The sequence below is a fragment of the Trachymyrmex cornetzi genome, unplaced genomic scaffold (assembly GCF_001594075.2).
Source record: "Trachymyrmex cornetzi isolate Tcor2-1 unplaced genomic scaffold, Tcor1.1 scaffold99, whole genome shotgun sequence".
Lineage (NCBI taxonomy): Eukaryota > Metazoa > Arthropoda > Insecta > Hymenoptera > Formicidae > Trachymyrmex > Trachymyrmex cornetzi.
Window position 1 is genome coordinate 829722 of NW_017300343.1, and position 18728 is coordinate 848449.

At 33.8% G+C, this 18728-nt stretch overlaps 1 protein-coding gene across 9 annotated transcripts in view; it reads left to right on the forward strand.

The window, feature by feature from the left end:
* Positions 1-18728, forward strand: part of LOC108770136 (dystrophin, isoforms A/C/F/G/H) — a 475481-nt gene that overhangs the window by 361732 nt on the left and 95021 nt on the right. For 8 of the 9 annotated variants that reach the window (XM_018521482.1, XM_018521491.1, XM_018521492.1 and 5 more), the window contains one exon: positions 5061-5233. In XM_018521482.1, coding sequence (XP_018376984.1) covers positions 5061-5233 — 173 coding nt within the window. The remainder of the gene's footprint in view (positions 1-5060; positions 5234-18728) is intronic. The other variant, XM_018521485.1, reaches the window with a different exon arrangement.

Genomic DNA, 18728 nt, shown 5'->3' on the forward strand with positions numbered 1-18728 from the left:
GAATCGTTCGTGGAAATCAGTTCAACGGAAGTGACGTTGTCCTTTTTGTCTCGATAATGCAGATGTACGAAACATTTCACGATTATAATTTTAATTACTTAAATTAGTTTTTTTGTTCTCTAATATCTGATTTAAAAACTTTTTTTTATTATAGAACGATATGTAACATTTAAATACACACAAATTATTTTTCTTTTATGTCTTATATAAGCTCTATGTAATCACATCTCAAGAAAACTGATTATTTCTCATTAATTTTATATTCATCTATTTTATATCATTGCTGACTTAAGTATACTTATCTGCGCACTTTTAAAAATTAAAAAAATAAATTATTTTTATCTATCTTATACATAAAGAAACATGTTCTTTTTTCAATTGCAGATTTTTCAGAGAATTCAGGAGAACTAGGTTGCTTTTTTGTTAAAATTTTATGAAATTCTTTTTATTTAACGATGCAAATTTGGGAGATTCTGCGACCGAATTTTTAATAAGAAAAAGAAATTTAAGACCAAGTTTCTCAGAATACTCTTGAAAATCCAAATCTTTTAACACACCTTGTATGTGCTGTGTATACCGGCTACCATACACGTCGACGTCGCCGGTAAGGCGCATTTGCGTAATTGCACGGTGAACCGCGATAAGAACTTCGGAGCAGCGTCGGATAATGCAAAAACGTTTTGTACTTTGCACTTTTTTCCGAGCCATCTCCCTGGTGCATCCCTGAACATTTTAATACTTAGCCCGCCATGGCGCCCCTGGAAGAGCTCCATTAGCGCGAAAAATCTAATCGACATCGTGGATACGTTCTTAAGAGATCGCAACGACATCGATACAATTTTGCGAAATTGTTAACTGACAAGTGCGGCGAAACGAATTTTATCGGCTAAGAAGGTATTATTCGATCGAAATTTTCGCTTAATAAAATTGCATCGCCGTTTATGAAGTTTTTCACAGTTGGTTTTATTTTTATTGTCAAAATTTTTACAACGTCTAGCGTGTCCGGTGAATACACCTAATACCTATTCGAATAAATGAATAAAAAAATGAATGAAAATACTCATTCGAATACACTTCTTTTTTATTCGTCAAGAAACGATAAATACTTTTTCATTTCATTTGAATGAATATTTTTTGAATATAATTACGAATATTTTCGTTTCGTATTCACTTTTATTCTATATTATCTGCACATTATAGCCATGCAAGAAAAAACAAATCTATAAAAACAATGTCTACGAATACACCGCGCACTTAATCCGCCACCTATACAATGGGCGTCCTTGTTTAACCTATAGGTTAAACAAAGATATTTTTATTGGAAATAAATAATATATCTCGGAATTAAATATCTACAGACCATAATGAACGACTCGCCCAAAATATCTTATAACATGTTTATGACATTACTGTGACGTAACCGGAATTATATCGGAATATGTATGGCATTCTATCAAATAAATATTTATAAATTAAAAATGTATTACTTTCTAAAATATTTTTCAAAATTTCTAAGTTTTCTTCATAAAATTTGAATATTACAATGACAAAAATAAATAAAATTCATTTTTTTTTTACTTAATTTAAAGTCATCGAAGTTATGCCAGTTATAGTTAAGGGTAACGATTGCTTGTTGGAGTTTTTTTTCAGTTTATATTTTGTTTGAATAAATATGAATACTCGTAGTTAAATATTCATAGTTTTTTTGTAAATAAATATTTTTTGAAAACCCAAAATTTTGAATGAATATATGATTACACTTTTTTTATGTGAAAATTTTGAATAAATACAATTTGAAGCTCAATTACAACTTTTTGTATTCATTAGGCACACTAGTCTAACCTTCTACAGGCGAGTGTTGCACTTTTGCAACGTTCACTTTAAAATTAACCCTAATTGATAACTGGGGTCACTGTGACCCCACCAAAAGTTTGAACTAAATTTTCACCAACTTAAATTTCGAAATAACGCCTGATCCTCCATCTACCAATAGTTTGAGTCTCTAATTACATTACCATGCCGTTGGCATGGCGTAAAACGCGTTAATGAAACACGTAGATTATTTTTTTTTAAATCACCCCAATCAATCTTCAAAATAAATACCTTTTTTGAAACGCTTGCTATTGCAATAATTTTGTTATCAAAGTGCAACATCTGAAGATTTTATCCCTAAAATTTTACGCAAAAATATTAAAAAATAAAAAAGTTATGACTTTTTATAATGAAAAAAAGTCGCTTTTCATTAGACTTTCATTCATGAATTTTTTTGACTATTTTAAAATTATTAATTCAGCAAAAAACTAATGCGAATACATATTTTAAAATTTAAAAAATGTCCCTAATTTTTTTTGACCCTATACCTATGAAAATAAAGCCGTGGCAGCTATTGAAACGTGCTGGGGGTCATGTTGACCCTGTGTGATCATTACGTAATTTTCACGAAGTGTAATCATTGAGAGTTAAATTCGGGATGAATTCAAGATAAATTCAGGATCTATACAAATTAGTTACATTTAAGAATTGAAGATGGAAGTGCACGTAGCATTGAATACTGAAGTATACTACTTTTAACCGTTTATATATCGATGAATTTTTCACTTATAAGATATTTTTGAGTAAAATAAGTAAAAAAAATTTTTAATGACAAGACGATGTCGTCTCTAGAGGGTCAACTGGATAAATATTAAAGTAGCAAAATTTAGGATAATAATTGTAACAAAAAAAAACATGTACAATAAACTTTAATTTGCATTTCTCATATTTACGATTTTTTTCTTTTTTCTGAACAATATATAGAAATTAATTATTATCGCAATAGCTAATTTTAAACATACATATGTATATACTACACAGAAATATTTAGATTGATGTGAGTAGCTAATTTATATTTCCGCCGATATACTAATTTTTTCTTACATCCACATTGAATAACGCGATTACGCTACACAATACGATTGGAATACATGAAAAATTATCCGGTATCGTAATATTTATTGTCGGTTGTCACTGTAGATGTTTGTTTCGAGTTAGTAATTCGTAATCTGTGGATTTCGAGGACCGAAGTGTAGAGCAACTCCACGCGCGCCCGTCGAGTTTTAAACGAAATTAGCTTCCGCGCAAGCTGCCACCAAGAGCGCCAATTAAACGTTACCAATTCGAGCGCTCGACGGACGTACGATCCGTCTGTCGCTGGGTAGGAGCCAGTTTGATCGATGTGCCCAATTTTCCGGAGCGAGTTCTCCAGTGCAAGCGGTACCGTCGTCGATATATTTACTTCTTTTTTTTCCGAGAGAAAGCTAGTACCCCTTCTTTTTTTTTTCATTACGCGTGTCTCAGCGATGCACACCGGGTGTCACCGGCGTCAATTCGCGCGGAAACTGCAGCTGAAAAATATCTCGCTCTGACCCGTCGATCATCGACCCAGATGGGAATCGAGTCCTGGGCCAGAATCGTTCTCGAGATTGCAGCCTTCAATTCGTGCGTGTCAAAAATTGAAGAGGGTTGGGAACGAGGAGAGAAAAGGTGGGAGGAATTGGGGGATTTGAAAAGAGAGTGCGACCGTTGTTGACAGGCAGACTGTTTTAGATTAAGACAACGCCGCGACAAACGGAAACGAGAGATATTTCATGGACTTTGTGTAGTGTCGTTGCTATTGCATGTTATTTCTCTAGAGAACGTTTTTCTTTTGTATGGTTTTTTATTTTCCAATATTTTTTGACACCGAATTAAAGCGAACGTCAGGGTGGTATATATTTTTGATAATATATTTTACTCTTCTCTTTTACTATATTAATATAACATACATAATCTCTATGACAAAATGGAAAATTCTTTGTTCATAAAATTATATATTATTTTAATTTACATTATTTAAAGTATAAAATGTATGCTCGTAATAGAGAATAATATTTATACGAATCTGAATAAAATAATATTTATATATCAGCATGCAATATTAAAACAAACTATTAACATCATCAATTAAACATTAATTATATAATAATTTTATTATTAACATAAATTGATTGCTCCCAATTAGTAATTAATTGCGCTAATTGAAATTGCTTTTAGAAATTATAAATTATCAATTACAAAAATACTTATTATTTATTATTTCAATCTTGTAATTTTAGATCAATAAGAATCATTTTAACACTGCGAAGAGAATTCTGTGATTCTCCTAAAATTTGGGTTAATGAAACTTTTCATCTAATTTTATATTGATGAGAAATATGGAATAAAATAAGACCAGATTTGCACATAACTGCGAACCATATATATAGCTGCTTTAAAAGGAACAAAACAAATCCTATTGTTCTTGCCGTGACGCCAGCGAATATTTCTTAATTCACTCGCATCGGCGCCGATTTATTTTCATTGGCGCATGCATTGCATGTCGGCGTCGACGTACTCGTATACCACCGCTGTACATGGAGACTCGTATATAAATCATTTCTATCCACGCGCAGACTGCAATTCACGTCATCGCGATGACGAAACACCACGAATTCTCTCTCTGCCGCGCGAATACTCCCTATTTCCATAAAAAGGCTCGAATTCCCTAAAATCGAAAAAGTTCTGTATTTTTAAATTTAATTTGCTTTCTCAGAAATCCGCTAAAATTATTACCAAATTAGCATATTTTATGAAAAAATTTTGGAAGGAATGACGTGCTAATGAAATTCTTTATTATTATAATCAAGCATATATTAATTTATATCAATAAAATATTGTTATTTTAAGTCTTTCTTGTTATAAAATAGAATTAAAAAGTTAGTTTTTAATCCTTTTCAGAAATAATAAGGAATGAATAAATAAATGATGTAAAATCTTTCAGCTGACAAAAAATTTTGATTTTATTTTGCAAGTATTTATACTTATTTAATTGCTTTTTATTTTTAGGGAGAGAGAATTATTAAAAAAATAAAATGCATATACTATAAAATATATTTTACTTAGACATATCCTCTGGCATATGTTTTTAATTAATAGTGCCTTTTTCATAGAGTTCTTTAATCTTGTTCTTAAGGATCTAAGGAGGCATCTCCTGCTTGTTGCAGGATCTGCAGTCGGAAATTGAAACGCACCGAGACGTTTACGCATCTTTGAACGGCACCGGACGAAAATTATTGAGCTCACTGGCAAGTCAAGATGACGCTGTTATGCTGCAACGTCGATTGGATGAAATGAACCAGAGATGGCATCATTTGAAGGCAAAGAGCATGGCAATAAGGTAAGTGCTAAAATAATCCGATAATTAATATCATTATCGTTAATTGTGCTCTCTGAAATTTATGAAAATGAAGACTATTTTAAAAAATAAACTTTACGATATGCTTATTATATAATTATTATAATTATTATATAATTATATTATATAGAGTTAAAATATTCAATTGTTTGATTGATATTTTTAAATGAAAAAATAATGAATTACGTAAAATATTTTAAATTTTATATAAAAAAATTTGTATCCTATTCGGACATATGAAAATGTCTCATTTTATGATATAATGATGAAAACTATATATTTACATATTTATAAAAGATTTCTTCTATTACTTTTGATTACTTAAAAATTAAAAAATGAGTGAAAATTATTTTACGTAATATATTCTTATAGTAATATAAGAACATTGTTTATAATTAGGGCCCGGATGTTCGGGCCCTATTTATAATTTAACATTAATAAAATAGATAGATTTATTTTGAAAATAATAATATACAAATTTTATCGATTTTAAGTAAAATTACATCATGTATATCATTATTATACATCGTAATTCTGTGCTTGTGTGTAATTATTCCCATTTACCATTAGTTTCTACATGAAAGTTTCTACATGAAAGATATTTACTATATACATTTATTATAAAATATATGTATTTCTATATTATTTTTTCTTTCGAAAATTATCAGTATAAAATTAAAAATTGTACATAAGGATTAAGTATTTTGAAACATTGTGAACATAAATATATAAAGCGCACAGATTTTCGTAACAGAGATATTTTTCCTCATAATATCACAAAAGACAGTTTTCGCGTGTGAAATGGCGTCATAAATCAACACGTTGAAAAAGGCCAACTGGGAGAAGCGGACTGACCTTTTTGACAAAAGAATAACTTTGAAACGCACAACGCATTCAGCACGAAAGCTTGAAAATTACGTAATACGTCTACGATCTTTTGTGCTTCCATAATTCTTTGAAAAAAGAAATAGAAAAATTTATATGTATGTATTGCATAAACTTGCAAAATAGAGAACCGTTCCGTAATACTAGAAAGTTTTGGCTTTTGACATGCGAACAATTTCGGACATTCTTCTGCAGGGTGGGTTAGCGTGGGCTGAATAGTGCATTAACTATGAGCTTTCGCATTCTCGGCGTACCGTTCTGCTTTGATGGCGTTGCAGTTATGCGTCATAATAATGTATGATATGTGCAGAAAATAAAAATAATCGCTCGTTAAAAAGAGAGAGATTTGTAACGGAGCGGAGGTGAGAATTTTGTTACGGAAGTAAATTAACTTCTTGGTTAACGAGATTGTACATCTGTGAAAAGAATCAACATATATATAGGAGTAATTTATATTATAGTGATTCACTCTTGCGTACTGTTGGAAATAATTTATATTTGAAGGCAAAATACGCGCAATTTGAGAGCTATTTTCATGCTTCGTGAATAAAATAAAATTATAAATTATTAAATAAAAAACAAGTATAAATAGAAACTTAACTCATCACTAAATACGTTACTTCTAATATTTCCTCGCTTTTTTGAGAGACTTAATTTTTTAATAATCGGAAGTATAGTACAGAATCTAAACCTCGTTTTTGTTCGCAAGTTCGTTCAGTTTGCACTGTTGGTTCATAGGAAATCCTCACAGGATTTTCCGGTGGAAACTTCGAGAATTCGTGATCCAATTTAGCCTCAAACGTAGCGTAAACTTCTCTTCGACTGTTCGACTATGCAACCGTGGACTGTTAGAAAGCGCATCGAACTTCCGCGGTAACCATATCCCAGCACATTGATCCGATAGCAAAACTATGTAGCTTAACATAATATGTTATTCTTACTTGTTTTATATTGCTCATCCAAACGGGACATTGTTGAGTATTAAAAGAAGGAAATTGTCGATAAAAGCGTTACTTTGTCGAATCTCAGAACTATCTATAGAAAAATTACAATCGATGAAATCTTCTTTCCTCTGAAAGAAGGAAAAATGTTTGCAAAGAAGCATTTATATCTATATGGATTTCAGACTTTGAAGCATATCAATATAGAATTGACAGACAAATTCTGCATAGATGTGCTCTGATAAAATTATGATCTCACATAAGGAAGGATGATAAAATATACTGTTTATGAAACGGTATTGAAATTTAATTTGAATTATGTTTTTTTTAAAGCTGTAAAGTATATATTTTTTTTTATTTATAATTTAAGAGATGGTTATATGATTGACGGAAAAATGCGTTTGTACTATATATAGATATTTATATATTTGAATGTTTAACGCATTTAGTTAAATGGTAAATTATTAAGTATTTAATTTGTATCTGGAACATATTATTTTTAACGTTATTTCTATGGAGATTTTCATTTTCGTTATTTATTCTACGTTAATTATACGTAGTTAATCAAACATTTCAAATATGTCCAATACATAACATGTCACTTTTATTTATTTTAATCATTATTATAAATTTGTCGTGTTATTCGTAATATCCAGACGAATAAATATACCATACACGTATTACACATTTATAGTGCAAAATCGTTCGACCATTAATAATGATCGTGTCACTGATTGGATAGTTCGGTCCTCATTCCGGAAAGCATAAATGGGTCAGTTCACGCAAAGCTTGCTCAACATTATTGGCCATGCAACCAATCGATTAACGTTTTTGGAAACTTTCACGGCAAATCCATTTGCGGGGACTTTACCGTAGTCGGTCGTAATCGGATTCCCTGTAGAAACTTTATAGCATGTTAATTCTAGCCCTGAACATCGACTCCGAGATCCGCCGTAAACTTTGCACAGACAACTATGCAACTGCGTTGTTGAAGGGTATCTGAATATTTCTGGAGAGAAAGTCCATGGTTTGATTATGTACGTCGATAGGAGGAAAGTTTCATCGATTTGTCAGTATAGAACGCCACGTAACTCGTGAAACAATTTCGGCCAGTTACGCGAAATTTAGCCTATCCAATTTGATTTCTCCGTCACAAAATCGTTATTGAACTCCATGTCGCCTTAAAAATTATTTTACGACACTTCTAACATGACAAAAATAATCAACAACGATTATTAGTTTCATCTAATCTTCAGTTTCCATACAATTTTAATTAAAAAGCTTTGGTCTTCTGCATTTTGAGAAAAAAAAATTTTTAAATATATAAAAGTCACAATTATAACTTTTCTATTTTTAAGAGGAATATTGCAATTTTTGATGGAAGAATTCGTTCACCTCTATAGAATAGATTGCGCGAAAGAAAATATCGCGTGATCTCATAAAATTACAGTAAGAATTATAGAGCAACTTACTGTTTATATTAGATCTTGCAGCCCTTCAACTTTCTTTTGTGATATATACACAAGCACAGATATCGAGAATAGATACAGATAAAGACGGGATTTCTTAAAGTAGATATCTTTATTTTGCTTAATACGAGATCTGATCAGGTTTAAAATCATTATAGTCCACAGACTGAATAGATGTAGCTTCATTGAATTTTACGGTGCTTTTCTGAAACAAGAAATATTAATATAATAAGTTTTAATAATAATTTTTACATAAATAAGTTTTAATTTAATTGGTATAAGTTTATAAATTTAAATTGTTAATTTTTTGTATGTGTTTCAAATTCAAGATACTTTATTTTGCTCAAATTTTAATCATAAAATGTAAATTAGCGTATATATCAACGAGAAAAATATTCAAAATAGTTATCGCTGATTTCTATATATCGACGATCTCAGTAAATAATTAAGGAACATTTTAAGGAGAATTTACTTTAATTTAATCAACGGAAAGTATTCCATTAATGGGAAAAATAAGTCTTGCGACAATATAAGTCAGCATTGAGGTCAATTCCAATAAAAGACCGTGCAATCAGTCTCCATTAATTAGTCCGAATTGCGGCCAGAAGCTTGATTACCGAAGAGATATTCGTGCAGGATGCGAACTACGAGGGCGTCACGTATAGAAGGATAGAAGTTCGCTCGCCGACCATATTTATCGGTACCTCTCTCTATCAGCCTTCGTTCTCCGTCCGTCAATCTACCGGCTGATCTCTCTCATTTCCGCGTGTTCTCCTTCCCTTTCCCTTTCCTTTCTCTCTCTCTCTCTTTCTCTCTCTCTCTCTCTTCCAAATCGTCCGCAGCAGCACTTTAGAGTAATTCCGCAATCAAGCCACAAATGCCAAAGTCGATAATTCGGCGGGAGATCGTTTTGGCACTGGACTCATTGGCAAATACTGTCAATGTTATTTGTGGAAAAATTTTTCAGATTAACTCAACTTTGGCAAGTGCAGTGCATGACAATAGTTTTTCTTCCGAATTGAAGATTAATCGCAGAAAAATTGTCGTCGTAAATGATAATTTTCTCAAACATCAGATATATAATCCTTTTGCATATGGCACATCATAATTGTAATTCTTCTTGTTACAAATTCTTCAACGGATTAGCAGATTTCGCGTTTTGTTGAAAACATAACATTAATTTTTTAATTGTGGTATTTTCTAAAGCTGAAAGAAGTGAATAAATTTTGTGAATTAGGAGTGAAAATGGAATACAACATTTAAAGTATTGACAAATTTAAAGTAAATTATACGTAAATATCAGTTTAGAATTTTAATAACATTTTTTTAACGTCTAGACTATATATAATATTAAGTGATTTTTGAAAAATTCGATCTTTGAGTGCTATACTTCACAGTCTTCATTAAAAAAAATTAGTACATTATTTCGGTACGTTAAATTCGTTAAATTTATGACCTCTTCTCACAGAAGCGCTTTACGCTCAACAGGAATATGCTCTTTGCGAAAGTGTCCTGCCAGAAATAAACATCTCAATGACTTATCAAAATGCACGTTAAGTGGACTTCGTGATCGATGTAGTCGTCTCGATCGCCACGCCCGACGTAGATTAACGAGGATAAAAAGCCATCCGACCGATCCTCTTTTCGCCATCGTTACATTCGCACGGATTATATTTTTTGTTTTCCGCAAGATACCGGAACCGGCCGTAAAATCAATACTAAGGGGGAGGGAGGGGGTAATTAGTTACCTCGGCACGCACGCTGCCAGCAGCAACGGCGACAGCATCCGGCGGTCGGATACGCGGACTTTTCGGACTTGTCCAACATCCGGCAGTGCTTCCCCGGCGCACACCAGTATCCGGACGACAAATAAAGGTTTACGGACTACACGAGTGTTTGTAGACGATGCACCGCTGCCTGTCGCACGTCGTACATCGCCCCGCAGCTCGAGTCGTGTAAACTTGTGTAACAATTGCTGGTGCGGTTCATCCCGAATGACCTATTGTTCGCGGCTAGTAAATAAAAGGGAAGAAAAAACTAGCGATTGCGAGCGCACTTTATATGTAGCGAAAGAATTTGCACAGAATTTTGTGTTCAATCAAAACTGTATAGTGCACGTGAAATTATATAATCAGCGATGCTACGTACCGACAAATCTTTATAGGTATAATAATTACGCCCGGAGGAATCTATCTCTTCCATTATTCGAACAAATTTCTATGCTACATGAATTTTATATTCTAAATTTAGATATGTATAGTATGTTTACATGTATGCAAGTGTCAAAATTGAATCACGCACACGCTCGGTTTATTTATAACTGCGCGATGATAAATGGTTACCTAACCAATTAATATTTTTTTTTCCATAGTTTTTCAACGTAGTAACGGAATTGCGAATTTATTTACTGACCAGCTGACGCGGGATTCAACAGTTCAATGAAAAACACGGGCAAAATGAAAAAGAATTCGAGTGGCTGCGAGGCATAAACGTGTCGTCCGCGCTCGATCGGAACAAATTAATATTCCATCGCGCATCGAAGCGTCGATGTATCGACGCGCAAAATCCGAAAGCCAGACGAAAGTGCACTCGCAGTATTTGCAAATGAAGTCGCGCTGCGAAAATTAGATGCATAGACAGCACATTGGCACAGCGCGGCGCGGTACGCACACACAAAGTTTGGTCACCAAAGCAAGACGCTGCTAAATCTAAGACGCGGCCCAAAGCGACGCTTGTTAACGGGGAAACAGGAATCGGGAGGAATAATAATACTGTCTCGGTTGCAATATTACTGGCGCGTTTAAATCGATGCAACGGTGCGTTCACGCGCATATATTCGTGCCATACACTAAGGCGAACGAAAGCGAAACGCCGACATAGCTTTTGTGCACAATTGAAGACAAATGAGTGAATTCTAAGCAATATCATAAAACTCGTAACTTGTTCTCGGGACTTGTAAGAACTTACGACTGGAGTTGTAATTCTAGCCGTAATGGGCTTACTACATTAATTCTAAAGCATACATACAATTAGGGTTGGGAAGTAACTAGTTACTTATAATTAAGTCACAGTTATAGTTACTTTTTTTCCAGTAACTGGAACTTAACTTAGTTTCTTTTCTCCATCTGTAACTGTAACTTAAATTAGTTACATTTCTTCCAATAACTAGTAACTAATGTAACAGTTACTTTACATTTTAAACTTATTTGTCAATTTAATGTGATTGGTTAAAATCTGAATAATGGTTAAGGATACGGTCCACTACAAATGCCTCGAAGTTTTTTGATAGATTAGTAAATTGTAAACGTAAATTATTTTTTTCTTTAATAATCCTAATGATATCGATGTTACTCGTATTGTTCTGTCATGATAACAGAAAAGTAACTGAAAAGTTACTGAAAAAGTTACTTTTTTAGTAACTGTAATGAGTTAATGTTTAGTCTCGGTAACTTGGAACTGTAACTATAGTTACTTTTGAAAGAAAAAAACTGTAACTGTAACTAGTTATTTCTACAAAGTAACTTTCCCAACCCTGCATATAATAAACTTCCTTTTCTCTTGATTACTTTGTTTTTATACATGAAAAGAATGATTTTGCTGAAATACTTAAAAATTTGGCTAGATAAGAAAAAACAATTTTGTTAGTCCATCAAATCTACATCTAGTTAAATTTTTAAATACTTCAGCAAAATCACTCTTTCCGCTCGTTTCGTCTAAAGTGAACAGTTAACTTCTGAATTCTTTATTATTTATCTTTTATCTAGATTTTCGTCACAGAATTTTTCCAACTTGTTCATTTCAATTTAATTATCAGTAAAAGAGCAAGTTATTTTCTTTCCTTTATTTATCAGATTTATAATACATCGCATGTATTTAATACAAAAATATACATTCTTAAAAATAACATGTGTAAGATCTCGGATACGAGAATAATAGATATTTTTCACTTTACGTAGTGACGCACGAAACACAGGCAGTGCGCTAAAATAACTTCTCATTTGATCAGTGACATTTCCATAAATAAGATTGACAGAACTTTATCTCAGGGGAATAATTTCAAGCTAGATTACGCGACCGAACGCGCCGGGTGTCCGATTCGTCTCGTATCTCGCGAGCGGGGTGGACAAGCTGCAACTGCAAAAACACATGCCGCGACACCGACAACACGAAACACGACGTTTGATCCATCGCTGGGCCGGAACTGACAGCCAGATAATCGCGGGGTCGTGATGAATCGCTCGGTAAGTCTTATCAGTTGGCCTCCGATGTGCGGCATCGGCTTCGCTGGCTCCCCGAACGAAACTCGTCGCGGAGACTGTCACGTACAAGTTCGTTCAGCGCTGCTCGTCTGAACCTTTTTCTCTCTCGATTGCGGCAAATCGAAAGTTATTTTTACGTCACGTCCCACATAACGTACAGTAACGCGCGACAACATGAAGACGGCAACGCCTGATATCGAAACGAACGATCGTAGCAGGAAATTTGTTGGAGTCGGTGGAAGAGAGAAATGGTCAAATGCGAAGGAACAGAAAGAGAGCGAGTGAGATAGAGGGAGAAAAGGGAGAGAGAATCGAATCGGTTTGTCGATATCCCACAAAACTCAAAACGATGCCTTCGTGATCAGAACGCGAGAACATGGACGAAAAACGAACTCCATGCGAAGATGGAAAGTTTCTGGTTACAATAATGAAGGGATAGCGCTTGCGATCGCGATCAATCGAAACGGCAATGGTGCTGAAAAGTTCGCTATAGCATCCGCACCTCTGCTACCTTTGTTCCGCTGGAGATCGATGACCCGCTCCTGCTGGAAATTCCACTATCCTGCTGGAGATCGATTATCACTGTTGAAATTATCAGATAATTTCTTGTAGTACTCTTTTAAAAAAACGTTATCAGATTTGAACCCTACGATTTCTTTTTGAAATCAGAAAAAAATTAATGCGCGCAATTACCTAGGGTAGTTGTCCCTATTAATGTGCCTTTTAGACAATTTGCTTATTACTGAATTAATTATTAAATATTGTAGCTTTAATTTTATCTGCTTGCAATCATTATTGGTTTTTCAACTATTACTTCTTTTTCTTATAATATTTCTTTAATCTAAAAAATGTTAATGCTTTTAACAAAAATAGAAAACATGTTTTTGTCCCTATTAGTGAGTCCTCTAACGGCGATGGCCCTATTAATGTGCCCAATTTGTGTGCCTATCCACATTTGACTCATTTTAACATATAGTTACTGAAACAGGTAATAAATTTAAGTTAATTATTTATGTTAATATTACATAAATCATTATTTCAATTATATTTATTTCAATGTACACAACGTTCTCAGCTCCAATACAGGGCACATTAATAGGGACAAGCTTAAAATCTTGTAGTACGTATTACTGGATTCACATAAATTCCTCATATCTTCCGAAAAATATTAAAAATACTTTAATACTCAAAAAATAAAATATTATCTTCGGTATCATATGCATTAATAATTTAACTTAACAAAAAAAAATATTATTTCTTATTTATTCGTGCTAATTTTCTTTATGACTTATCGAAATACAAAAGCACACACTAATAAGGACAGGCACAGTAATTGGGGCAGTTACCCTAGCGAATTCGATTAGATGCACTCAATACGCATATTAAAGCCATCATACACAAATTGATGTAAATATATGTATTTAATATAAATTTAAAAACGAATTACACCATGAAATCCACAATATTCATAGTATTGTTAAATAAAATCTGTATCTTATAATTCGAAATATTTGCATTTTACTTTTATACAATCGAATCAGTGTACAACAGCTTTAATATGTACTAGTCTATCCAACCGAATTTGTTTTTAGAAAAATATTAAAAGAATATGCAAAGACTGGTCCAAAAAAAGTATAAAAGATTAAAGTAAATAGATTTTCATGAAAAACGTTTACCAAACGTTCTACTGAGTCATAGAATCGTACTGGTGAAAGAATTTTATATAACAAAACGTGGCACAAGTGGAACCTGCAGATCACTATACTTCTTGGAATTTGAAAAAAGCTAACCGAAAAAGAGACCGAGAGCCCGCAGACTATTCGAATGATTGAGAGAATGCACTGCAAAGTTCACAAAATTAAAGAATCGATAAATGAATCGTCAAAAAGAATAAAGTGAATTGTAATCTTTTTATCTTTATGAAGTACAATCTAGACATATATAGAAATATAGAATTAATTTCATTACATAGAACAGTATAATTTGGAGCACTGAGAACGAAGAAATGATACGGTTTAGGTGGATAGGAGGCATGCTTAAGAACTTGCAATAATTAATTAATTAATTAATTGTTTAAATTCGATTAATCTGCATCTGTCATGCTTGCTGTACTATTGTTATTCTCAAATTTGTTGATCTCAAAGCAACATGCGTGGAAACGCGCATAGCATTTCCAGCATTCAAAAGCATTTGCAAGCCCGACACTCCGTCAAGGACATTAATAATGACGTCAACAAATCTGTCGCGCCGTCTGATATTTCCTTCCGGTATCCGGTCTTTGCCCGACTCCAACTTACTGATCTCGGTCAGTTTGCCAGAATGTATTCCCAACACATATCTCGCGGTGCGAAGCAATGTAAGTTTAAAGTATGATAATGTGCAGCTTTACGTTAACCTCAAGAAGGTTAATGGCGTTGATACCCGCCAAATAAATGAAATTCAAGCTTTATCTGATATCGCTATGCAAACAATCGAGGATCAATTTAACTGGGGAAACTGTTAAATGATCGCTTTCAGAGAATCCATTTATCACTCACGCACGAATATCTAATATTTGTACTCCTTTAAATATCTTTTTCATTTTTGACAGATATTTTGTGACAAGTAAAAATTTGTAAAAAAAAAGTATTTCATGCGCTTATGTCTATAAAAATAGATTTTAAATTCTCTCGTAGTAAAAAAATAATTTTTGTTTGTTACAGCTCGTTTCTAAGCTGCAATTTATATTTGTTACATTTTATTCTATTGATCCGATAATATATGTATAACCAAGCGCATTTGTCAGTCGTTATCTCCGTAATATCGTAAAGTATGAAAATATCTTTTTTTTTTTATTCATTACTGCTTGTTGGAGTTGGGAATGTTTAAGTATTACGAATGTATTCGCGGTATTACGAGGGTCGAGAGGGTTAACGAGTCCCTATGTTAAAGCGCTTACATTTGGTTTATGTGGAGCGGTAGAAAGCGCGCGTGAGTTCTGTTGGTACGTAATTCGGGACCTCCCCTTATTGCCGGGCATTACGTCCTTTGCACCAGATGCGACCCAACGTTTACTTAGCCATTCTGAATTCGCGTGTGTGTTCACGGCCCACGGCACGAGTGAATTCGTATGAGAGTACTGGATTTCATTCGTTTATGAGCGCAGTTGATCGAACGCAGGATTTTCCCCGTTAATCTCGATTTAAAGACCCGGGCGGGGGTACATTCGAGCCGCGTCGAACCTATTTTACGGATCGCGAAAATAGCGTTTTACTCGCGGAGATGTTAGTATACTTGTTATCGGAAAGCTTTTTCGGCCGTTCGGTTATTTTGAAAAATCGACGATAACCGAATAGCACGCGAATATACATCATCTATTCGAGATTGTTTCGTTCAAAGTTGCTTTTGAAATATCCTAACTCCTAACTCTCTCTCTCTCGTTCTGTCTCCATTTCTTAATTCCTATGATGGATTATTCTTATTACTACGTTCTTATTACTGATTATGTTTGAATCGTATTTAAGGTTATTTCAATTTTTTTATATATTCAATTTTTTTATACATTTATTAATACAGTAAACGTTAAAATATAACAAAAATCTATGAACACTACAGTAAAAAAAAAAGATTTAAAAATCTATATTAAAAAATATCTATGAATCGTACATGAATCTATGGAAAAGTTGCGTATTCTATAATATTGTGTAATTAAAATTAATATTATAGAGCAAATTAAACGGCCGCAAAGAAAGAAACGATTAAAATTCTCTTTATATCTCTTTATAAAAAAAATATTTCCATATAAATTTTTGTTCGTATTTTTAAATTTTGTAAATGCACGTATCTTCGGTGACGTGCCATCATCCCATTTAATCGTCCGTATTTTTCTATTTTCCCCTATTGCAGATCTATTTCTCGCCCGATTGCTAATGTTTTACTTCCTCCTATATATGCAGGCGCTTGATTCAAATGTATAACGTTCTCGTAAATGTACGGTACATAGGTATCCGTTAAATCGCATTTTCACCTATTCCGCTCTCGTCCCCGTCAATGTCCGGGTCCCGCCAGAGGAAATTGACCGGAAGCGTGCGCGTAACCGCCGGCATCGTCAGCTATCGTCGCGGATACAAATCGCGGATGATTCTACGGGAAAACGGATTCCAATGGGCAGCAGAGATCGATGGACTATCCGCCGGATCTTTGTGTGTCCATTACTAAAGAACGAGACGAAGCCGATGAAAAAAGGAAAGAGTTTCGTGTTCATCGAGCGTGAACGAGCCGAGGTCTCCCGGTGACCTGACGACTTGACCCGTTCAGAAATTTTAATTTCCGGTTGGTTGGGGATTCTGAGGAGATCCCTCTCTAAGGATGCATCGGAACGCAGCATCAGACCCACATATCAATCGTATCATGGGCAACCAAGGTTGACGACGTTGTGACCATGGCTTAGGAAGAAGATGACTTATGTTCGCTTGTACCGGTGAGGAAATGACGAGAAGAAGGATGACAAAAGGAAGAGCTTTCCGTCCAGTCTTACGGCAACTCAAAGCGAAATCCGTGAAATGAGATTCTCGATGGAACAAAGAGGGCCTCCATGTGCCGCAGAAAGCGCGCCGACGTTCGAATTATCATAATAAGATTCTTTTCTGAAATAAAAACATGTGTTTGATCTATGCAGAGAATTAATTTGCGATTGTATTATTTTCTTTCTGTTCTACCATTTATGTAGAAAATTATAATTACAATCAATTTTTATACGGTTCGAACCAGAAGCATAATTAACTCGTGACTAGTTACCTCATTTTTTTTTATGTAAACAATTAGAGTATTTTAATTCTCATTAAAATCACTATCATTAACAGTGTATTGTATATTATTGATCGTTTTTCAATTATTCGCATTTGAAAACATTACATGGATATAAATTAACCTTTTTTAAAGGAAGAATAAGTATAGGAACCAAACAGAATAAACACGTTAAATAGCTTAGTACTTTAAAAAAGATAAAGATTTTAACATAACTTTTTATCGTGAATTTTGGATGGAATTGTATATTTAAAAGTTTGTAAAGAATAGTTATTAAAAAAGAAAGAAGATATGTCTAAAAAAGAAGAAAATAGTACCTATCTATTTTACAACAATTCAGATTTTCTCATTGCTAGGGTATAAATACATTTCAGATGGAACTATATTCCCGGGTTAAATACGAACGAAAGTAATTCTATAAACGTCATGCCAGTTGAAAGGTATACTTAACAGACGTGCGACCTCAAACTGCTTGGATCAAATTGTGCATGGGTTCAATAGAGATTTGAGGGATTTCATGTAATATAAACAGAGCAAAGTTGCAGCTATGTATATTTAGTTCGCATTCTCGTTTGTATCGACCAAACTTAGTCAATATCGTTCACCTTTGACATTTGAACTCCTAACTAAATGCCATTACGCTTTAGGAATTACGAATAACTGTGACTGGTTCTGTGAAGCTAGTTCGCCATGCGTGAACGTCAGATGTACTGATCATGCATATATGATCAAAAATCGCTACCAATACGTTACCGCTCGATTCTGACGCCGACGAAAAAAAAAAATAGTTCGAAATCTCTCCAGCGTATCCTGGGAATTCGATCTAAATGTAGGCATTGCCTTCCGCCCTCTCTTTGGTATTTGCATTCTCATTAGGAAATACCATAAACGATTCAAACGGCTCTCTGATTCGCCGCCATCACCGCTGCACCGCTGTGCAAACCCGCGAGGTGGATAACCACGTGCCTCTGTCAGCCACTCTGTAATCGATATCTATTCGATGTGTACAATTAAAAAACGCTCTTTTTAAAGTGCAGTATTAATACAGACGTTTGAACGTTTATAAGGCTTCAGCAAGTTTATTACAAGTGAAAAAACCTCGCACTATTATATGGAAAATTGGATCCCGATGAAATGA